Source organism: Cetorhinus maximus, chromosome 17, assembly GCF_964194155.1.
Source record: "Cetorhinus maximus chromosome 17, sCetMax3.hap1.1, whole genome shotgun sequence".
NCBI lineage: Eukaryota > Metazoa > Chordata > Chondrichthyes > Lamniformes > Cetorhinidae > Cetorhinus > Cetorhinus maximus.
In genome coordinates, this window is record NC_135895.1 from 9189349 (window position 1) to 9209390 (window position 20042).

Consider the following 20042-nt stretch of genomic DNA (forward strand, 5'->3'; position numbering starts at 1 on the left):
CCTTAAGTGCATTGACGGGCAGAGGGATCTGGGTGTACAGGTCCACAGGTCACTGAAAGTGGCAACGCAGGTGGATAAGGTAGGCAGGAAGGCATATGGCATGCTTGCCTTCATTGGCAGGGGTATTGAGTATAAAAGCTGGGAATTCATGCTGCAGTTGTATAGAACCTTGGTTAGGCCACACTTGGAATATTGCGTGCAATTCTGGTCGCCACATTACCAGAAGGATATGGAGGTGTTGGAGAGGGTGCAGAGGAGGTTTACCAGGATGCTGCCTGGTCTGGAGATTATTAGCTATGAGGAGAGGTTGGAGAAACTTGGATTGTTCTCACTAGAGCGACGGAGATTGAGGGGCGACTTGATAGAAGTTTACACAATTATGAGTGGCATGGACAGAGTAGATAGTCAGAAGCTTTTTCCCAGGGTGGAAGCGTCAATTACTAGGGGACATAGATTTAAGGTGAGAGGAGAAAACTATAGAGGAGATGTGCGGGGCAAGTTTTTTATGCAGAGGGTAGTGAGTGTCTGGAATCTGCTGCCAGAGGAGGTGGTGGAAGCAGGTACGATAGTGGTGTTTAAGAGGCAGCTTGACAAATACATGAATAGGATGGGAATAGAGGGATACAGACCCCGGAAGTGCAAAATGTTCTAGTTGACGGGCAATATGATCGGCGCAGGCTTGGAGGGCCGAAGGGAGCCTGTTCCTGTGCTGTACTTTTCTTTGTTCTTTGTTCTTTTGTTTGAATACAAAATAAATAAACCTGCAGTCGGTTTAAAAAAAAAATCAGCTGCAAACCACGACAGGAGGAAAGCGCTGGATGGACAGGCACAGGCCGAATGGCCAAAACTCATCCATTTCTCACTTGCGATTCTGCAAGTGGCTGTCACAAGTCAGGGACATGGAAGAGACCTTCACACTTTTGAGTTTGCAACATGGCAGAACCTCGTTATGGCAAACTGCACCGTGGCAGTTCTTCACTCAGGATAAAGATGTATCTGGTTCCCTTCAGAACCCCTTCATAAACTCGACAGAGCAGCTGAATCATCCGGACATTGAAGTGTTCGTGATGAATACTTTTCACTGTTCTCTCTGCCAGAGGATCCATTCATTGAGAATTGGTTCCCCAGTTTGGGGGGGGTGGTATCAATCAATAATTCGGCCTGTCACAACAATATCTGGGGAAATGCTTCATGCAGCTCTTGAAGAATATTAAAATTGAAGCGGGGAGATACATTGCATGCTCCTGCATCACACAGCTTCAGCAAAAACAAAACACACAAAACATTGCAGGTTTCAAATGATTTAACAGATTTATTAATCCCGAGAATTTAGGGCACTCGGGTACAGTTTCTTTGGCTGCCATTTAACGGGACAATGCCACCGTGCTGGCAAGGTGGTCTGACCGCTCGGTGTCGACTGTTTCTCAGGGGTGACTGCAGCTCACTGCGTTCTGCCAGATTTATCAGGCTGATACCTCAACCTGCCGACTCACTCACCCACTGAGACTTTATGCCCAAAAAATCCTCACCCCTGGTCTTCAAATCCCTCCATGGTCTCGCCCCTCTCTCTCTCTCTCTCTCGCAGTAGTCTCCTCCAGTCCAAAACCCTCCAAGATCGCTGCACTCCTCCACCCCTTGCCTCTAGAGCATCCCTGATTGTAACCATTTCACCCTGGGCGCCTGTGCCTTCAGCTCTCTCAGCTCCAAGCTCTGAAACTCCCTCTCAAAACCTTTCTGATTCTCTAGAAGTCATACAGGAAAGTGGCATTAAGGCCACAATGAACATTGTGGAGCATAGATAGGAGTTAGGAGCAGGGGTAGGCCACTCAGCCCCTTGAGACTGCTCCAAGAGATCAGCCATGATCTTACTGAATGGCAGAGCAGGCTCGAGGAGCTAAATGCCTACTGGTGAGTATTAATCCCACACTGGTGAGTATTAATCCTTTCCCTCCCCTACTGCTGACCATAGAATGAAACAGCACAGGAAGAGGCCAATTGGCCCACTGCACCTGTGCCTGCATTTTAGCACAGCTATCCATTAATCTCGTTCCCCTTCCCTTTCCCCATAGTGCAGCATTTTTCTTAACCTAATTCTCTTTCAAGAGTTACTATTGAATTTACTTCCATCAACCTTTCGGGCAGCACACGCCAGATAATCAGTGTAACTCTCTGCGCAAAAGCAATACATTTTCCTGTCTCTGGTTCACTAGGCTGATTCTTGGGATGAGGGATTGTCTTAAAGGTTGAGCAGACTGATCCTATACTCATTGGAGTTTAGAAGAACGAGAGGTGAACTCATTGAAACATATAAGATTCTGACAGGGTTGGACAGGGTGGATGTTGAGAGGATGCTTCCCCTTGTGGGGGAAGCCTATAACTAGGGGACATAGTTTCAAAATAAGGGGCCTCCCATTTAAGACGGCGATGAGGAGGAATTTCTTCTCTCAGGGGATTGTTAGTGTTTGTAATTCTCTTCCGCAGAGAGCAATGGCGGCTGGGTCATATGAGGAGAGATTGGGCAGACTAGGCCTGTATCTACTGGAGTTCAGAAGAATGAGGGGAGATCTCAGTGGAACATATAAAATTCTGACAGGGATGGACAGACTGGTTGCTATTTCCTCTGGCTGGAGGTGGGGGAGAGTCTAGAGCAAGAGGTCACACTCTCAGGATATGGGGTAGACCACTTAGGACTGAGATGAGGAGAAATTTCTTAACTCAAAGGGTGGTGAACCTGTGGAATTCTCTACCACAGAAGGCTGTGGAGGCCAAGTCACTGAATATATTTAAGAAGGAAATAGAAAGATTTCTGGACTCTAAAGGAGTCAAGGGGTATGGGGAGAGAGCGGGAGTATGGCGTAGAGATAGAGGATCAGCCATGATCATACTGAATAGCGGAGCAGGCTCGAAGGGCCGAATGACCTACTCCTGCTCCTATTCTCTATGTTTCTAGGCAGGTTTTTGATTGGCAAAGGAGTCAAGGGTTAGCGGGTTCAGGCAGGAAAGTGGCATTAAGGCCACAATGAACATTGTGGAGCATAGATAGGAGTTAGGAGCAGGGGTAGGCCACTCAGCTCCTTGAGACTGCTCCAAGAGATCAGCCATGATCTTACTGAATGGCAGAGCAGGCTCGAGAGGCTAAATGCCTACCCCTGCTCCTAATTCTTATGTTCCTTAAAACCAACTTCTTTGACCAAGCTCCTGGTCACCTCTTCAGGTACCTCGTTCTGTGGCTCAGTGTTAAATTTTGTTTATTGGTAATGCTTTTGCAAAGCACTGTGAGATATTTTGTGATCTTAACGGTGCTATATAAATTCAAAAGGTTGTTATTGTACCGAAGTGGTGACTTTAACAACTGGTTCTTCAACCTAGTATATTATTCCCTCCATGGAGTTACCCCTCCCCATCTTTTTAACCTTCCCTGAGACTATAACTTTTTGCACACCCAAATCTCACCCGCTTAACTCGCCAATCTTCTGACTCACGCCTTTTGGATGTCCACTTGTCCTTTCATCCCAGCCTCGTTTGCCATGCCATCATCTACATGGGTCTCTTGCTCTGTAATTCAATCCCTCTCCCTTATCACCCTGCTTAAATTTCAGCCCTCCCTGGGTGCCCTTTATGGTGGGCTATGGGGAAAGAGTGGTGGGGTTGGGGTGGTGGGGGGGGAGGTTGGCCTAATCGGATAGCACCTTTCAAAGAGCCAGCAAAGGCACGAGGGGCCGAATGGCCTCCTTCTGAGCTGTACAATTCTGCAAAACTTTTAAGATGGTGACGCTGGGAGATGGCAAAATGGGAACATATAAAGTCAAACGCACATCACAAACTGGGCTCTCAAAGGGTTAAGTCTTATTCCTCGTTCAGCCTGCTCCCCAATGGCTTGCAGCTACTAGAAACCGAGGGGAAAACGGGCATGAAAAGTCAATTTAAAATTTCCAACCAACCAAACTCCTGACTGAGAATTAGCTGAAACCTCATCAGAGCAGAAAACGAATGTAAAACACATGCTAATAATTCCACCTTTTAATCTAAACATCTTTCCCCCTGAGCTACCTTATCAGCAGAACATTGAAAACATTCACCTCATTTAACAATATGAAAACAGCAAAGAATGGGTCTGCTTCACTTGCAAATAGCCCACCATTACCTAGTGCGTTGGTACGTGAACAGGCAGTGGGTTTCATTAGCATACAAACTATTTTCCATTAAAATCAAACCTGAAAGTATTCAACTCCCCCAATGATCCCTGGTCCAGCTCACCAGAGCGTTATGACTTGGAAGTGTAAATAATTTAAGGCATTTTCGGAAAAATTGAGATCTGTGTCAGCGCCATCAACTTGGCACATTGTTTGCTCACTGCTTCACTGGAAGCTTCTCCAATGCTCTGGCCAGGGTGATATATGCGGTGAAATACAGTATTGAGTGCTCGTGCTCCATTCTACAGTCAGTGACCACACTTGATATCAGTCTGAGAGGGCTGACACTCCCAGATCAGCATCGAGGGAGCGGCGCACTGTCAGGGGTGACGTCTAGTCAGCTGCGAGGTCAAACCGAGGCCCCATTTGCCCTCTCAGGTGGGCGGGTGGAAAAGATTCCATGGCACTATGTTGAAGAAGAGCAGGGGAATTCTACCCTTGTGCCCCTGCCGATAGGTAACCCTCAAACACCACCTAAATTCTGAATCGCTGGTCATTTTCTCATTGCTGTTCATGGGATCTTGCTCTGCGCAAATTATCTGCTGTGTTTCCTGCATTACAACAGTTACTGCACTTCAGGAGTACTTTATTGGATGTGAAGTCCTTTGAGATGTCCTGAGGGTTTCTTTGTACTGTTGCTTCTTTTTATAATACATTTACATGGCACAAGGTTAGTTAGTAAGAGATTGCGACCAATTACATGTGTAACTGAGATGTGAAGGCCCAATTTGACTTCAAAGTGCTGTGGGCCAAAGACTCTCTCCCTCTGCTGCGTTCCTGACACTGGACTCAGGCTGCAGTTACATCGAAACTTCATTGATGCAAGCGAAACAGCTTCTCAACAACCCCACAGCTGGAGTGTAAATGTTCCTCAAGATACACCTCTTTCACACTCAGTTTCTTACAACCTTCCAATTAGCAATCGGGTTGAGAAAACAACAACAACCTGTATTTACATAGTGCCTTTAACATTGAACAACGTCCCAAGCTGCTTCACTGTCAAGCAAGATTTGTCACCGAGGCACATAAGGAGACATTAGGGGCAGATGACTAAAGGCTTGGTCAAGGATACGGGGTTTAAGGAGCATCTTAAAGGAGGAGATAATGGTAGAGAGGAGGAGAGGTATAGGGAGGGAATCCTAAGCTTAGGACTGAGGGAGCTGAAGGCACACCCACCAATGATGGAGCGATTAAAATCGGGTAATGCACAAGAGGCTAGAAGTTGAGGAGTATAGGTATCTTGGAGGGTTGGAGGAGATTACAGAGATAGGGAAGGGGTGAGGACATGGAGGGATTTGAAAATCAGGACGAGGACTGCATTGTCTCAGTGGGAGACAATGAAAGACAGAAAGCTGCAGTGGCCACACTGAGGGGGCGGAAGTACCAGACCATAGAACCATAGAACACTACAGTACAGAAAACAGGCCAATCGGCACTTCTAGTCTGTGCCAAAATATTATTCCGCTAGTCCCATTGACCTGCACCTAGTCCATAACCCTCCAGACCTCTCCCATCCATGTATCTATCTAATTTATTCTTAAAACTACTTAAGACCACAAGCAGGTGGACCAAAGAGACTGGTCAAATATCACAGGGCTTGGGTCTGAGCCTAGCCCCTAACCTGGTTTTCAATACACGATTAGGAATCTCACACTTTATACTGATCTTATTTGTGAAAAACTGCAACCTTTAATGTGTGACTCAAGCTCAGCCAGGGGCTTTATTTGGGATTTCTGGGGAACATTTAAAAATTATTATTTTTTTAAAGTGGAGAAGTGAAGACAGGAGTGGGGTCGGCTTGAAGTCATTATTTCCTCGTTCAAATCTTGGGAGACTCAGATCAGAACGAGCTCAGCACACAACCTTTAACGGTCTGAAAGTCAGGCTTCAGTCTGCGCTGAGTTAGCTCAACCTCGGCAGCTGAGGGTCGCGAAGAAGTGGCCTTGTTGCCTTCCAGCGATGGAAGGCAAGAGAAACCAGGCCTGCTCCCTGCCGTTGACGGCTATTCCACAGCCGCAGCTGCACAGCACATGTGTGAATGCGCCGGGCAGCAAAACACTCACTTGTCTAGTGGATGGCATTTGTGAGCAAGACGGTAACTAGCGATCCATGGGCCTGAGAAAGGGCAGAGTGGCTTCAGCAGGAAGTGAAAAAAATAAACTTGTCCCAAAACTAATATGAGCCACTCAGTAGTATCTTCCAAAAAGAGAGAATCTGATACATTGTGCAGATATGAAGAAACTATTTCCTCTGGAAGGAGATAATCAGAGGACACAGATTTAAGGTAAGAACCAGAGGGAGATAAGGTGAAATATTTTCAAACAGCCAGCACAGCCATGATGGGCTGAATAACCCCTTTCCGCGCCATATCATTCTCCAATCAACCTATATTTCTATTGGAAAGCAGAATATTGTGTCAATGTCTTCCTAATTAGATTGCTATGGTTTAATGGTAATTACATTGTTAAACAGGTTATGGGTATTTGTACATCTATAAATGGGGATACCTGGGTCACTGGGTAGTTGGAATAGTGTTGCCTGTGAACTAAGTCAATAAACTCTCTCCAGCAAAGAAAGTAGCTATGTCTTTGTTTTAATTTCACCCACCGGCATGGATCTGCTTAACATATTACAGATGCTGGAAATCTCAAATAAAAACAGAAAGTACTGGAAACACTCAGCAGGCTATGGCAGTATCTGTGGAAAGAGAAACAGAGTTAATAATATTTCTGGTTTGATGAAAGAACCAGTTTTGATGACAGGTTATTGACCTGAAACGTTAACTCTATTTCTCTCTCCACAGACGCTGCCATAACCTGCTGCGTATTTCCAGCATTTTCTGTTCTTATTTTAATATTTCTAATGGTGTGGCTATCTTTCAGATTTTGCTGACAAACACATTCAAAACCAAGTGATGTGACACACACTTAAGAAAGTGGATGCTATCCAAAAGAATATCCTGAGCAACGTGTTCAACAATAAATGGTGGAGTGATGCTAATCACAGAGTCATGTAAGTCCAGATACTGGTCCTGTGTGTAGCTCAGAGCTCTCTACAGGCTGCTTACTGTAAGGTCACCACATGGCCTGAATGTGTTACTACCCACACTAATTCTTGCCTTTACAGTGGGATTTTACAGCACTGAGACCCAAACAGCCACAAAACTGCTTTTGTATGGATGTGGTTCCCAGCCAGCTTGTCCCATGGGCAGATCGTGTGGTTGATGTCGGCACCAGATGTGGCACATCCGTAACTGTCCAACCAGTGACCTGGGTCTTACCCGGACAGTGCTCGGGAGGAGGGTCTGTGATTGACCTTTCCCGCTTAACCTTCTGACTGACCCCAGCAAAGACTGCCCGGGACACCAGTGAGCGGTAGCATCAGCCCAGCAACACAGGACAAGCTTATGTCAGGGGTAGTGGGCGCTCCTCAAGGTTAGTGGTGATGCAGAGGACGTCAGTGGCGTACTGCACTATAATGCATGCATCCAGGTGAGGGCCCACAACACAGGGCATCAACAAGGCCAAAAACAGCAAAAAGAAAAGAGAGAAAGCAAGAAAGAGAGAATGTGAACGTGAGAGAAGGAGAAAGTGAGATGGGGTAAGAGAAGGTGAGAGGGGACGTTAGAGAGGGAGAGAGAGAGAGAGAGAGAGGGAAAGTAAGAAGGAGAGAGAAAGAAAAGTGAGAGAGAGAAAGCAAGTGAGAAAAGGAAAAAACATAGAAGGCTAGAAAGAGTGGGTTAGAAAGTAAGAACTTGCATTTATAGCATCTTCCATGAGTTCAGGAGGTCCCTAGAGCACTTTACAGCCAATTAAGTACTTTTGAAGTGTGTCACTGTTGTAATGTAGCAAACATTACATCATCAATCATAAAACAGCGTGTAAGAGCTGAGCTCAACAGGGAGAAGTGATTAGAGACTTTAGGCTTTAAAAGACTGAACTACGGAAGGAGGAACTGGCTGGGGGAGGAACGGGATTTTCCGGCCCAGCCATGGTGGGACCCGCCGTGGGGGGATGCAGCGGGCCGGCCAGAAGTCCATTTACTTTCAGCGGGGCCGGGAGATCCTGGCAGCAGGCGGGCCCAGAAAGCCTTGGCCTTGGGGGCAGGATGAACTCCGCAGGCTTGAAGTTCGAGAAGAATATAATTCAAGACTGAGCTTTTCGAAGCAGTCCATGTGCAAAGGCAGCAAGACCTGGGCAATATCCAGGCTTGGGCTGACAAGTGGCAAGTAACATTTGCGCCACACAAGTGCCAGGCAATGATCATCTCCAACAAGAGAGAATCTAACCATTGCCCCTTGATGTTTAATGGCATTACCATCACTGAATCCCCCACTATCAATATCCTGGGAGTTACCATTCACCAGAAACTGAACTGGACTAGCCATATAAATACTGTGGCTACAAGAATAACAGGTCAGAGGCAAGGAATCCTGTGGTGAGTAACTCACCTCCTGACTCCCCAAATCCTGTCCACCATCTACAAGGCACAAGTCAGGAGTGTGATGGAATACTCTCCACTTTCCTGGATGAGTGCAGCTCCCACAACACTCAAGAAACTTGACACCATCCAGGACAAAACAGCCCACTTGATTGGCACCCCTTCCATAAACATTCACATCCTCCACCACCGACGCACAGTAGCAGCAGTGTGTGTACCATCAACAAGATGCACTGCAGAAACTCACCAAGGTTCCTTAGGCAGAACCTTCCAAATGCACAACCACTGTCACCTAGAAGGACAAGGGCAGCAGACACATGGGAAGACCACAGCTGGAAGTTCCCCTCCAAGCCATTTGCCAACCTGACTTGGAAATATATCGCCGTTCCTTCACTGTCGTTGGGTCAAAATCCTGGAACTCCCTCCCTAGCAGCACTGTGGGTGTACCTACACCACATGGGCTACGGCATTTTAAGAAGGCAGCCTACCACCACTTTCTCAAGGGCAACTAGGGATGGGCAATAAATGCTGGCCCAGCCAGCAACACCCACATCCCATGAATGAATTTTTTTTAAAAGTAGGAATTTCACGCAGAATCTTTAGGCATTGATAAGCTAGTAGCCAATGAACCCAATCCCAATGCATCAAATGTAAGTGGCCATACTGGGGATGGGGGCGGGGTGGGGCAGTTTGCCTTTGATCCATCAGGCCCTTGCAGACCATTACCTTCCAGTTAAGGGTGACTTGCGTTACATTCTCAACATGGTAATTCTTCCCACCAACATTAATTAGTTAAATTGTTTCAGATAATTATTTTTCCCGGTTTGATCTTTGTTCCTTGATAAGGGAACCATGCACCAACTAATTCCGTTCACTGAACCATCATTTAGTCATAAAGGTCTCAGGGCTGGCTGCAAAGATAAAGCCTGTCAACAATGTATAAACCATCTAAAACCCGTAAGGGAGCATATATTAAAGTATCGGGAGAAAACTTGTACTAAGTCTATTTTCTCTGAAACATGCATTCCGTAAACTAAGTCTATCAACTGAAAAAAGATCATGTAGCATTCACAACATCACCTTTGCTTTCATTTTTTATGTCAGTACCCCCATAGTGCGTTAATATTTGTTTAATTTACCAAATTAACAACCCAGCCTGTCTTTTTCCAGATGTGCCTTGCAGCTGGCATTCTGTGCAGAGCTGGCAGCCTCTGCTGCACTGAGAGGCTTGTCATCAACTCTTTTTTTGCGGCAAACTTGAAGCATCAATGGTGACCACCGCTAACCCCCCCACACCTCACCCGCTCAATGCTGTTGAATTAGCCCTGCTGTAGTGTGGCACTCTACAGGGTGGAGTTGGTGCCTGGCTACAGCTTTTGAATGTTTATTATATTGAAGGTTTGCACGATAATTCATAATCAATGAAGGAGCAACTTTTGTGAACCAGCTTGATCTCATTCCGCTCTTTTGCCTGGCATTCGCAAGTGGGCGAAAATTTCATTCCCAAGGTTCTCAGCCGTGGTTCAGGTGGCCGTGCCTCTGATTCTAAAAGGCTGTGGGTTCAAGTTCCAGAACACAAAAGTCAAAGCTGACACCACAGTGCCATGTTGAGGCAGTGCTACACTGTCGGAGATGCCATCTTTCAGATGAGACATCAAAACCAAATCTGCCCTTTCAGGTGGACGCAAAAGACCCCCTGGCCCCTATTTTGAGGCCAAGCAGTGCAGGTCTCCCTGGAGTCCTGGCCAATATTTATTCCTCAAACAACACCCATGAAAACAGATTACCTTGTCATCCATCACATTGTTGGCTGTGGGAGCTTGCTGTGCACAAATTGGCTGCTGTGTTTCCTACATTACAAGAGTAACTACAATTCAGAAATCCTTCATTGGCTATAAGGCATTGGGATGTCCTGAGGTGCTGTGCTGAAAGGTGCTATATAAATGGAAGTCTTTTTTTTCACAAGTTGATGAGACCTGTATTTTTCCTCCTCTCCATTGTTTGATAGTATTTCTGCACTGTCATCTGAGGAAGGAATATAATTCATGTGCGCAATTCGATGAATTGATCAAATGATTTGCTGGAAAGGCAGACTCACTCACAATGACTTGTCTCAAAAATTGAATGAGCCTTTGTAATACACGAGGCCGTGCAATCTCTGTCACTCCCTGATCTGTAAATCATAGACGATTTGGGTTGAAGCAGCACCACGCATTTTATTTATGATCCTTGTTCATAGTTTATCTTTTTTGGAAAGGATAAAGAATGATGAGTGTGAGTGAGTTAGGGTTTGGCTGCCTCTTGCTTGGCTCTCTGCAGGGTTTCTAAAGCATTGTGCTCAAATGAATTTATTATTCAAACTAATGTTTGCATGAAGCAACGGAGGTCATACCGCAGGGGGTCAGAGATTCAGGTTCTGCATTGTGATAGGATTTATAATTGGCTCAAAACTGTTTGCGTTGGAGCTTTCGTAAGAAATCTTTTCTGGGCTGGCACTGTCGAGCATTGAACGTACTTTGTAGGTCAGAGCTTGAGAAGATTGACTGGAATATGCGGGTACGTTTCAATGCTTTGGTGGGTAAAGACTATCAGGTCAAAAGGACCCAATGTCTCATCTTTGCTCTGTGCTGATCGCAGTTGGGGCTTCTGCATATGGCTTTGGTGATGGCGTCAGAAACCTAGCAAGGTTTTTAAAAAATTCATTCATGGGATGCGAGTGTCACTGGCTGGGTCAGCATTTATTGTCCATTCCTAATTGCCCTTAAGAAGATGGTGGTGAGCTGCCTTCTTGAACCACTGCAGTTCATGTGGTGTAAGTACACACACAGTGCTGTTAGGAAGGGAGTCCCAGGATCTTGACCCAACCTCAGGGAAGGAACGGCGATATATGTCCAAGTCAGGATGGTGAGTGACTTGGAGGGGAACCTCCAGGTGGTAGTGGTCCCATGTGTCTGTTGCCCTTGTCCTTCTAGATAGTAGTGGTCATGGGTTTGGAAGATGGTGTCTAAGGAGAATGAGTTCCTGTAGTGCATCTTGTAGATGGGTACATGCTGCTGCCACTGTGCTTTGGTGGTGGAGGGAGTGAATGTTTGTGATGTGGCGCCAATCAAGTGGGCTGCTTTGTCCTGGATGGTGCCAAGCTTCTTGAGTATTGTGGGAGCTGCACTCATCCAGGCAAGTGGAGAGTATTCCATCACACTCCTGGCTTGTGACTTGTAGATGGAGGACAGGTTTTGGGGAGTCAGGAGGTGAGTTATATGCCACAGGATTCCTAGCCTCTGAGGTTTCGTGGGATCAGTCATTAGCCGGTGACTCTACCTACAAGATTGCCCGTGTGTGTGAACAATGGGTGACTCTGCATGTTAACCGTCACAGGTTGTCCCAAGCAATGTGTAGGGGGTCCTCAGGCGTGTCTTAAAATGTGTCTTAAAGACTTGCATTTATATAGCGCCCATTGCAGCAATAGGATGCCCCAAAGTACTTGACAGCCAGCAAAGTCACTTTTGAAGCACAGCCACTATGGTAATGTAGGCAATGCAGCTGCCAATTTGCGTACAGCAAGCTCCTTCAAACAGCAATGTGATCATGACCTGATAAGCAATGCTGGCCGAGGGAAAATATTGTTCGCCAAGGATTCTCCTGCCCTCCTTCAAAAATGGCGGCTGTGGGATTATTTTTACATCTCCCTCAGAGGGAAGATAGTGTCTTTTAGTTTAATATTTCATCCCAATCAGGGACAGCTCTGAGCATGCTTCCCTCCCTCAGTACTGCACTGGAGTGTCTTGGCCTAGATTATGTGCTCAAATCTCTGGAACGGGAATTGAACCTACAGCAGTCTCTTGACAATACTTGTAGGGGAAACACAAACTTGTGTCAATACTTGTCAGGGGGCCCCCTCCTGAATGCGGTAGCATTTGCAGGCCTCTCCATGAAGTGTGCCAAGAAGTGTAGAGTGTCCCACAGAGTAAAAGTTGAAAAGCACTGCAATAGGTTTTCTTAAAAACTCTCACAACCAATTTTAAAAAAAGAAAGCCATACTCTCATTTTAATATCACAATATGTTTTAGCTTAGTGCCTGCCTCAAAGCCTAACAAGCTAATCATAAACATATGCATTGAAAATATATTAAACCGCTTCTGCTAAATTGGTTGCTTATAGACACGACAGACCTGAGCAAAAACACTGGAAGATTGAATTGTCGGTCTGCGGGTGATCAGTTTTGATTGGCAGGTGTGGGGTATCTCGTTGACCTCTGTGTCCCAGGGATCTAGGGGTAGGGAGCGGGAATTTTTCTTCATTTAAAAAGCCTGGCTCCTAAAGGGTGGCAATGTAGATGTGAACCACAGTCTCCGGTTACGCGTAATGGGGTAGCAGCACAGTCCTGGCACAATGGCACTGGGGTGACAGCCAGTCACAGGCTGGCACACCTGCAACCTACTGAGCTCCCCTCCTCAGACTTGTCGACTTAGTCACTGGGAGCAGTGGCTCGAGTGCTGTGCGTTTACAGAAAGGCTGGTGGATCTCCTAACACCACCGTTTCCTGGGGGGGTTATACGTTGGGGCACAAAGCCTGTCCATCATCTACAAGGCACAAGTCAGGAATGTGATGGAATATTCCCCACTTGCCTGGATGAGTGCTAAATTGGTTGCTTATAGACATGCCAGACCTGAGCAAAAACACTTGGAGGGGAACTTCCCACCACACTCAAAAAGCTCAACGTCATTCAGGACCAAACAACCAGCTTGATTGGCACCCCATCCACAAACATTCAGTCCCTCCACCACCAATGCACAGTAGCAGCAGTGTGTGCCATCTACAAAATACACTGCAGGAATGCACCAAGGCTCCTTAGACAACACCTTCCAAACCCACTAGGGCAAGGGCAGCAGACAGATGAGAACACCATCACCTGCAAGTTCCCCTCCAAGTCACTCACTATCCTGACTTGAAAATATATCGCCGTCCCTTCACTGTCGCTGGGTCAAAATCCTGGAACCCCCTCCCTAACAGCACAGAGGGTGCACCTACACCTCATGGACTGCGGCGGCTCAAGAAGGCAGCTCACCACCACCTTCTCAAGGGCAACTAGGGATGGGCAACAAATGCTTGCGCAGCCAGTGACACCCACACTCCAAAAATAAATAGTAATAAAAATGAAACTGTTTGAATGATTTGCATGGGAAGGCCAAGCATATTGGGGGGTGGCAGAGGGGAGGGTAGGGTGTGTGGTGGGCATGAATGAAGCAATGATGCACGGCCACTATCAGATGGGAGATTTCCATTAAATCCCTAGTGGCCAAGTGGCCCCTGGGTGTCTGGAGCACAGCTCAAATATTCCAGCCACGTTAAGGGGTCTTCTGCCTGAGTTAAAATAAATAAAAACTGGGAGCCCTAGTGAGCTCTTGCGTGGGATTTGCCTCAGGTCTTGTCGTCTGGACGCATAAGCGCCGCTCTATTGGGCCCATGTCGCCAGTCAGGCATGGCCATCTGGGGTGAAGCAGGTGAGCTCACCTGTGTCGCAGCACCTCACCCGCCCTCCACGACTAGCAAGGGGTTGAGGGGGGGGGGTGGGGGCACACATGACACGAGGAAAGAGTGGCTTTGTACTTTACAAAATGGGATTGAAGATGATAGCCGTAGGATCCACCTAGACTGGCGCCAAGCTGCACTCAGATACGTATTCTAAATTAATTCCTTAATGTTTAACTGCAATAAAAAGCGCTTTGTGCCAAAATCTAAAGAAGATGAAACAGATTCCGTTGTTTGACAGACATTGATGTACTGCAGGGGAGAGCTGGCAAAACTCCACTGGACTCCATAAACGCAGTGCTGTGCTGGCACAGGCTAGTGGTGTATACATTTGAATCACTCAGGGTGTCGGTAGTCCTTTTTTAAAAAAAAATAATCTTACCGTCCAAATAAAAGAACTGAAGTGAAAAATCACTCAGAACTGTCACATTTTTCAAATCAAATTGCTATAAATTTCCCAGAAGCTGAGTGATGTTGCATTTTGATTACACAAGTGGCTAAAATACGTTTAATGCCAATGTTTGTTTTGTTGAATTAGTCCGCTTTCCGTTAATTGCGTGTGTCCATTAACATGCACTTTTTTCTGCAGCTAAATCTTGCATAATTACCTCGGGCATGAGCGTAAACTTTTTGTTTTTTTAGTGGGGGGTGATTTTTTAAAAAAGAGCAAAATTGCGCTGCTGGGATTGGGAAGAAGGGTCACTTGGGAAAAGCAGAGCAACCGAGAATCTCCCCCATAAAGGTCTTGATGTCAAAGGGGTAGATGGTGACACATCCCCCCCGCCGCTGTCCTTTCCCCACTGATTCAGCTGCTGAGGGAGCCATATACTCAGCCTTAAAGGCATGGAAAGCCTCGGGTCAATCCTTGGTCTGCACTGAGGCCCTTGACGGTCACTACCAGAGTTGAATTCTGTGCCCCTGGGATATGGTGAGGGTGGGGGCACCGTTCCTGCTCCTGATTGCTCCACCATTGCTGGGTGGGCCTTCAGCTGCCTGAACCCCACAGGCTCCAGAATTCCTTCCCTAAATGTCTCCGGGTCTCTTTACACTCCTTCAAGGTGTCGCTCAAATCCCGTGCCTATGACGACCCTGCCCTAATGGCTGGAATTTTCCGCCCCTCCTGCTGGCGGGAACCTTCCGGTCCTGCCAAAGCCAACGGGCATTTGAATTGCGCGCTGCATTTGCCAGGGGTGCGGGTGGGTACCCACCGCAAGGAGGGCCGGAAAATCCCGGCCAATATCTCCTTGTGTGGCTCAGTGTCAGGTTTTGTTCCGACATGGCGCTCCATCTCGCGACTTTTTCCCACATTGAAGAAGATGCTAAGAAAAGGCACTTAGCCGTGTTGTGTATTGAATCCTGCTGGGCGGTCTAGGCTGCCCAGGATGCCAGACCATTACAGGCCAAATTGACTGCAAGCCCTCAACCACCAAGTGATGTTCAAGGAAGCATGTGCGAGGGAGCTAGTCAGAGAATCTGTTTCTCTTGCCCAGTATCACAGCTTTCACGAGGAGGCCTCAAGACATAAAAAGGGAGAAAACCCACCCCAAGCTCTTCGCATTTCCAAACGTTCGATATATTGCGGAATCATTGGGAGCACACTGAGACAGAAAAATTCTGAATAATTAAAAGCTCCAATTGGCCAAAGATTCCCTTTTTACACTTCGAAAAGACTGTCCGACTTCATTTAGCAAAAAATCAATAGCTCATTTACTTCATCTAACTTACAATCCTGTTGGACCTGGATATGATGATGTACTTGAATGTATATAGCACCTTTCATGACCTCAGGACACCTCAAAGCGCTTTATAGTCAATTAAGTGCTGTTCCAAGTGTAGTCACTGTTGTAAAGGAGGGAAACATGGCAGCCAGTTTGCACACAGCAATCTCCCACAAACAGCTATGAAATACTGACCAGATAATATACTTTAACGATGTTGCTTGAGGGATAAATATTTGCCAAGACACCAGGGGGTGGAATGCCTCTACTCTGCTTTGAGACAGTGCCATGGGATTTATCACATCCAGCCGAGAAGGCAGACAAGGCCTTGGTTTAACTTCTCATCTAAAAGACAGCTCCCCCAACAGTGCAGCACTGCCTCAGCACTGCACTGGGAGTATCCGCCTGGGTTTTGTGCTCAAGTCTCTGGAGTGGGACTTGAATCCATGACCTACCTTATGGCTTCAGGGGTGAAAGCATGACCCACCGCGTCATAAGGCTGGCACCTGGACCAGTTAATTGGCAAAATTTGAATATTAGACTAAGTGATGCACTGTACCTCTGTGTCATGATTTTGAAGGCATCTGGGAGGTAGCATTGCACATTTTCCATCTGGAACAAGTCAGCGTCACAGATCCTGTCATCCGTCCGACCATAGTTGGCGCTCTCGATCACGATGACATCACTTCCTGGGCAGCGGAGGTCAATGGGGTAGCCCTCACAGGACAGTTCCCTCCTCACCAGCCCAAAGGGCAAGGCAGCTCGGCTGAAACCTGGAAAACACAACGGAGATTTTGTTTGTGATGAGAGTCTGCTATTGGTCAATGACAACGTCAGTAACCTAGCAACAGCAAAAAGAGAAACCCTCAATTCTCATTGGTGATCCTAGCTCATCAAAGCCAAGGGCTGGGGGCATAGTGGGGTGTAAGTGCAATTGATTTCAAAACCCCTGCCTTAGGGAAGGACAGTGGTGGGAGGGGAAGACAAACGAAAAAAAAAGCCAGCGTTCCTGCTCCCATATATCGCCCAACGTCACAGGAATAGGAAGAATTGACCATTCAGCCCCTCAAAACGGTTCTGCCCTCCAGGAAAATGCATGTATACACATGTGCAATTTGAGACCAACCATCGTACAGACTTGCACGTGAAGAATTGTCACTTGCCTCTGATATTGGACGGGGTTGCTCCTGCTGAGTTTGTAACTCAAAGCGTTCAGGGAAATGGAGCAGCAGGGTGGTTGGAATATTCATGTAGCACTTGGACACCAAGGTGAACCCACCACCAAGAAGTTTTAGGCTTGACTAACGGCATAGCACTCTTCAAAAAAAGAAACTAACAGAGGGAATAGTTGGATGCGCTCCGCATGAATTTTCAGAAAAGCGTTCAATAAAATTCCACTTAGGAGAGTGACGGCAAAAATGGAATGAATGAAGAATGTGACCCTGATTACAGAGCTACGGCTTGAGGCTCGAAACCTAAGGGTGGAGTAACTGAAGTTTCTCGGTCCAAAAAGATGTGGTGAAGGGTAGTCAACAGGAGTCCGTGTGGGACTGCAGTGGGTCAAGACGGCGGCTCACGGCTACCTTCTCAAGGGCAATTAGAGATGGGCAATACACGACACCCACATCCATGAAATAATTTTTAAAAACCCACCACATCTCCCCATTCCCAGGGACCTTCGCTTGCTTATGCACCACATATGTACGATCAAAGGGATAAACTTAACTTTTGGCCACAGTATAAAAACGGGTGGTAATCAGATCAGCTGCCTGTTCTGCACCCCACCCAATTCTCCTTTTCATGAAAGAACTTTGCTGCCAAGAGAGAGACATGTTGCTGAAATTTTTCATCTTACACTCAAGAGGACAAATGCAAGAGTGTCAAATTTTAAATGATCGTAACAATTTATGCTACTGCTCTCCTGTAGTATCAATTGTTGTGATCGTTTGAAATTTGGCATTCTTGCATTTGTCCTGATGAGTGCAAGATGAAAAGCTTCAGCAACACGTCTCTCTTTTCAGCAATATTCAAGTGACTACCTACCAAGCGACTGAAGGAACGACAGATATTGGGGGTTGTGAACAGGACATGTGCGGACAAGCAGGATAAATAAACGGCTGAAGAATGCATTTTGCAGTCGAATTGGCTTTGGAATAAAAGTTAGCCAAAGAGAACACACCTTAAATGAGAAGGCTTTGAAGGACATCATAGGAACGGGACCTGCCAATAAACTGGTCATTAAAGGTAGCAGACCAAGTATAACGCAGCCTGGTACTTAGAGCCAATATTTTAACTTGGAGATGGCCTTAGTTTGACCTCGGTTGGAGTATGCGAATTATGTTTTGGGCTTCACATTATAGCAAGGACGGAAAAGCAGTGGAGAAGGTGAAGTATAAACTCCCTTGGGTGCTACCGGAGATAAGGAGTAATGGTTATGACGAAAGCCTTAAGAAGTTTTCTCTCTCTCTCTGTGCGAATTGAGACAGTTGCATTGTGATCTGATGGAGCTCTTCAGAGCATCAAGGGTTGCAGTAATCTAAAGTGTGACAGATCCTTCATAAAAACAGAACGTACCGGTAAAACTCAGCAGGTCAGGCAGCGGAGAAACAGAGTTAATGTTTCAGGTTGATGAATTTTCATCAGTTTGGTCACTGGCCTGAAACACTGTCACTCTGTTTCTCTCCCTAGGTGTTGGTAGACTGGGCCCGCTGAGCGTTTCCAGCATTTTCTGTAGTTTCCAGCATCTGCGGTATTTGGCTTTTTCGTTAGTGACAGATCCTTTCCACTGGTAGCTCAGAGGACAGAAATTTAAGGTGATAACCAAAAGAAATAAATGGGAGGTCAGCTCTTAAACTTATTTAAAATAAGAACATCGTGAACGTGAAAAGGTATCAGGAGTGATTTTAGCCCAAATGGTTCGTTTTAGCAAGACTTCCCCATTTTCATACTCCATTCCCTTTGAAATAAAGGCCAACATTCCATTTGCCTTCCCTACCAGCTGCTGAACTTGGATGCCAGCTTTTCGGGATTCAAGCATGAGGACCTGCAAACCCCTCTGTGCTGCAACTTTCTGCAGTCTTTTTCCACTTAAATAACATTCAGCTCCTCTATTCTTCCCGTCAAAGTGCATAACCTCACATTTTCCCACATTATATTCCACCAGTCAAGTTTTTTGCCCACTCGCTTAACCTGCCTATATCCCTCTGTAGACTCTTTGTGTCAACCGCAGCTTCTACCATGAAGACTGCTGCAAAGTGTTTACTCCACTGCTCTGCCACTTCCTGAACAAGGCCTTTCGGCCCTTCTGATCTTACCCTCCTAATATACTAACCCTATTGTCACACCCTTGATCAAGAATGGTACTGCGTAGGGAGGCTGGTGTGTGTGTGTGTGTGTGTGTGTGTGTGTGGGGATATATAATGGATCTGAATTTCTTGCGTAACAACTACTGTAGCCATTTCTAAAAAAGTCTCCCAAATCGTGCAGGCTATGTTTGGTTTGGTCGTGATCAAGTCCACACCCTTCCCCAGCAGCTTGGATTCACGTCCAGATTTAGTTCCAGTTCTCACTTCGCTTTACTTAGTCTCTGATGGTTGGAAATTGAAAGCAGATTTGAACCAGACAACCTGCTCATGCAGTCGTACTGATACACTGCGCTGTACGACATCCAACGGAGACTGACATGACCACGATTTCCTACAGTGGAAATGTTCAGTCTTAGCCGAGCCTTTGCAGCCTCTTCCAAGCGTCTTGCTGATTTGGAATCAGTTTCCCTATGCCGCTCTGAGGGTCTTGGAACAGGCTTCCACATGAACAACAATATCAAGCATTTAAAGAAAGAAAGGACGTGAATGTAGAACTTTTCAGGATGTCCCAAAGCGCTTTACAGCCAGTTAAGTATTATTTGAAGTGCAGCCACTGTTGTAATGTAGTAAACCACAGGGCCTGAATTTTTACGCTTGGCATGTGTGCCAAGTCACAGTGGGCCCAGGAGCGGATGTGAAATGCCCTTCTGCCAGCGATCGGACTCCCAACGCAATTTCATGCCGGCTGGCTAATTAATGGCTAACCAATGTGAAACGCACGCTGAGAAAGCCTCAGCGCTGCCGAGGGGGTGGGGGTGGGGGGGCGGGAAAAGGGCAGGTGCCGACAACAGTGAGG

General features: G+C 46.5%; 1 protein-coding gene across 5 annotated transcripts in view; it reads right to left on the reverse strand.

The window, feature by feature from the left end:
- The window catches only part of adgrl2a (adhesion G protein-coupled receptor L2a), an 865273-nt gene that overhangs the window by 199552 nt on the left and 645679 nt on the right, over window positions 1-20042 (reverse strand). For all 5 annotated transcript variants that reach the window (XM_078560693.1, XM_078560690.1, XM_078560691.1 and 2 more), the window contains one exon: window positions 16441-16654. In XM_078560693.1, coding sequence (XP_078416819.1) covers window positions 16441-16654 — 214 coding nt within the window. The remainder of the gene's footprint in view (window positions 1-16440; window positions 16655-20042) is intronic.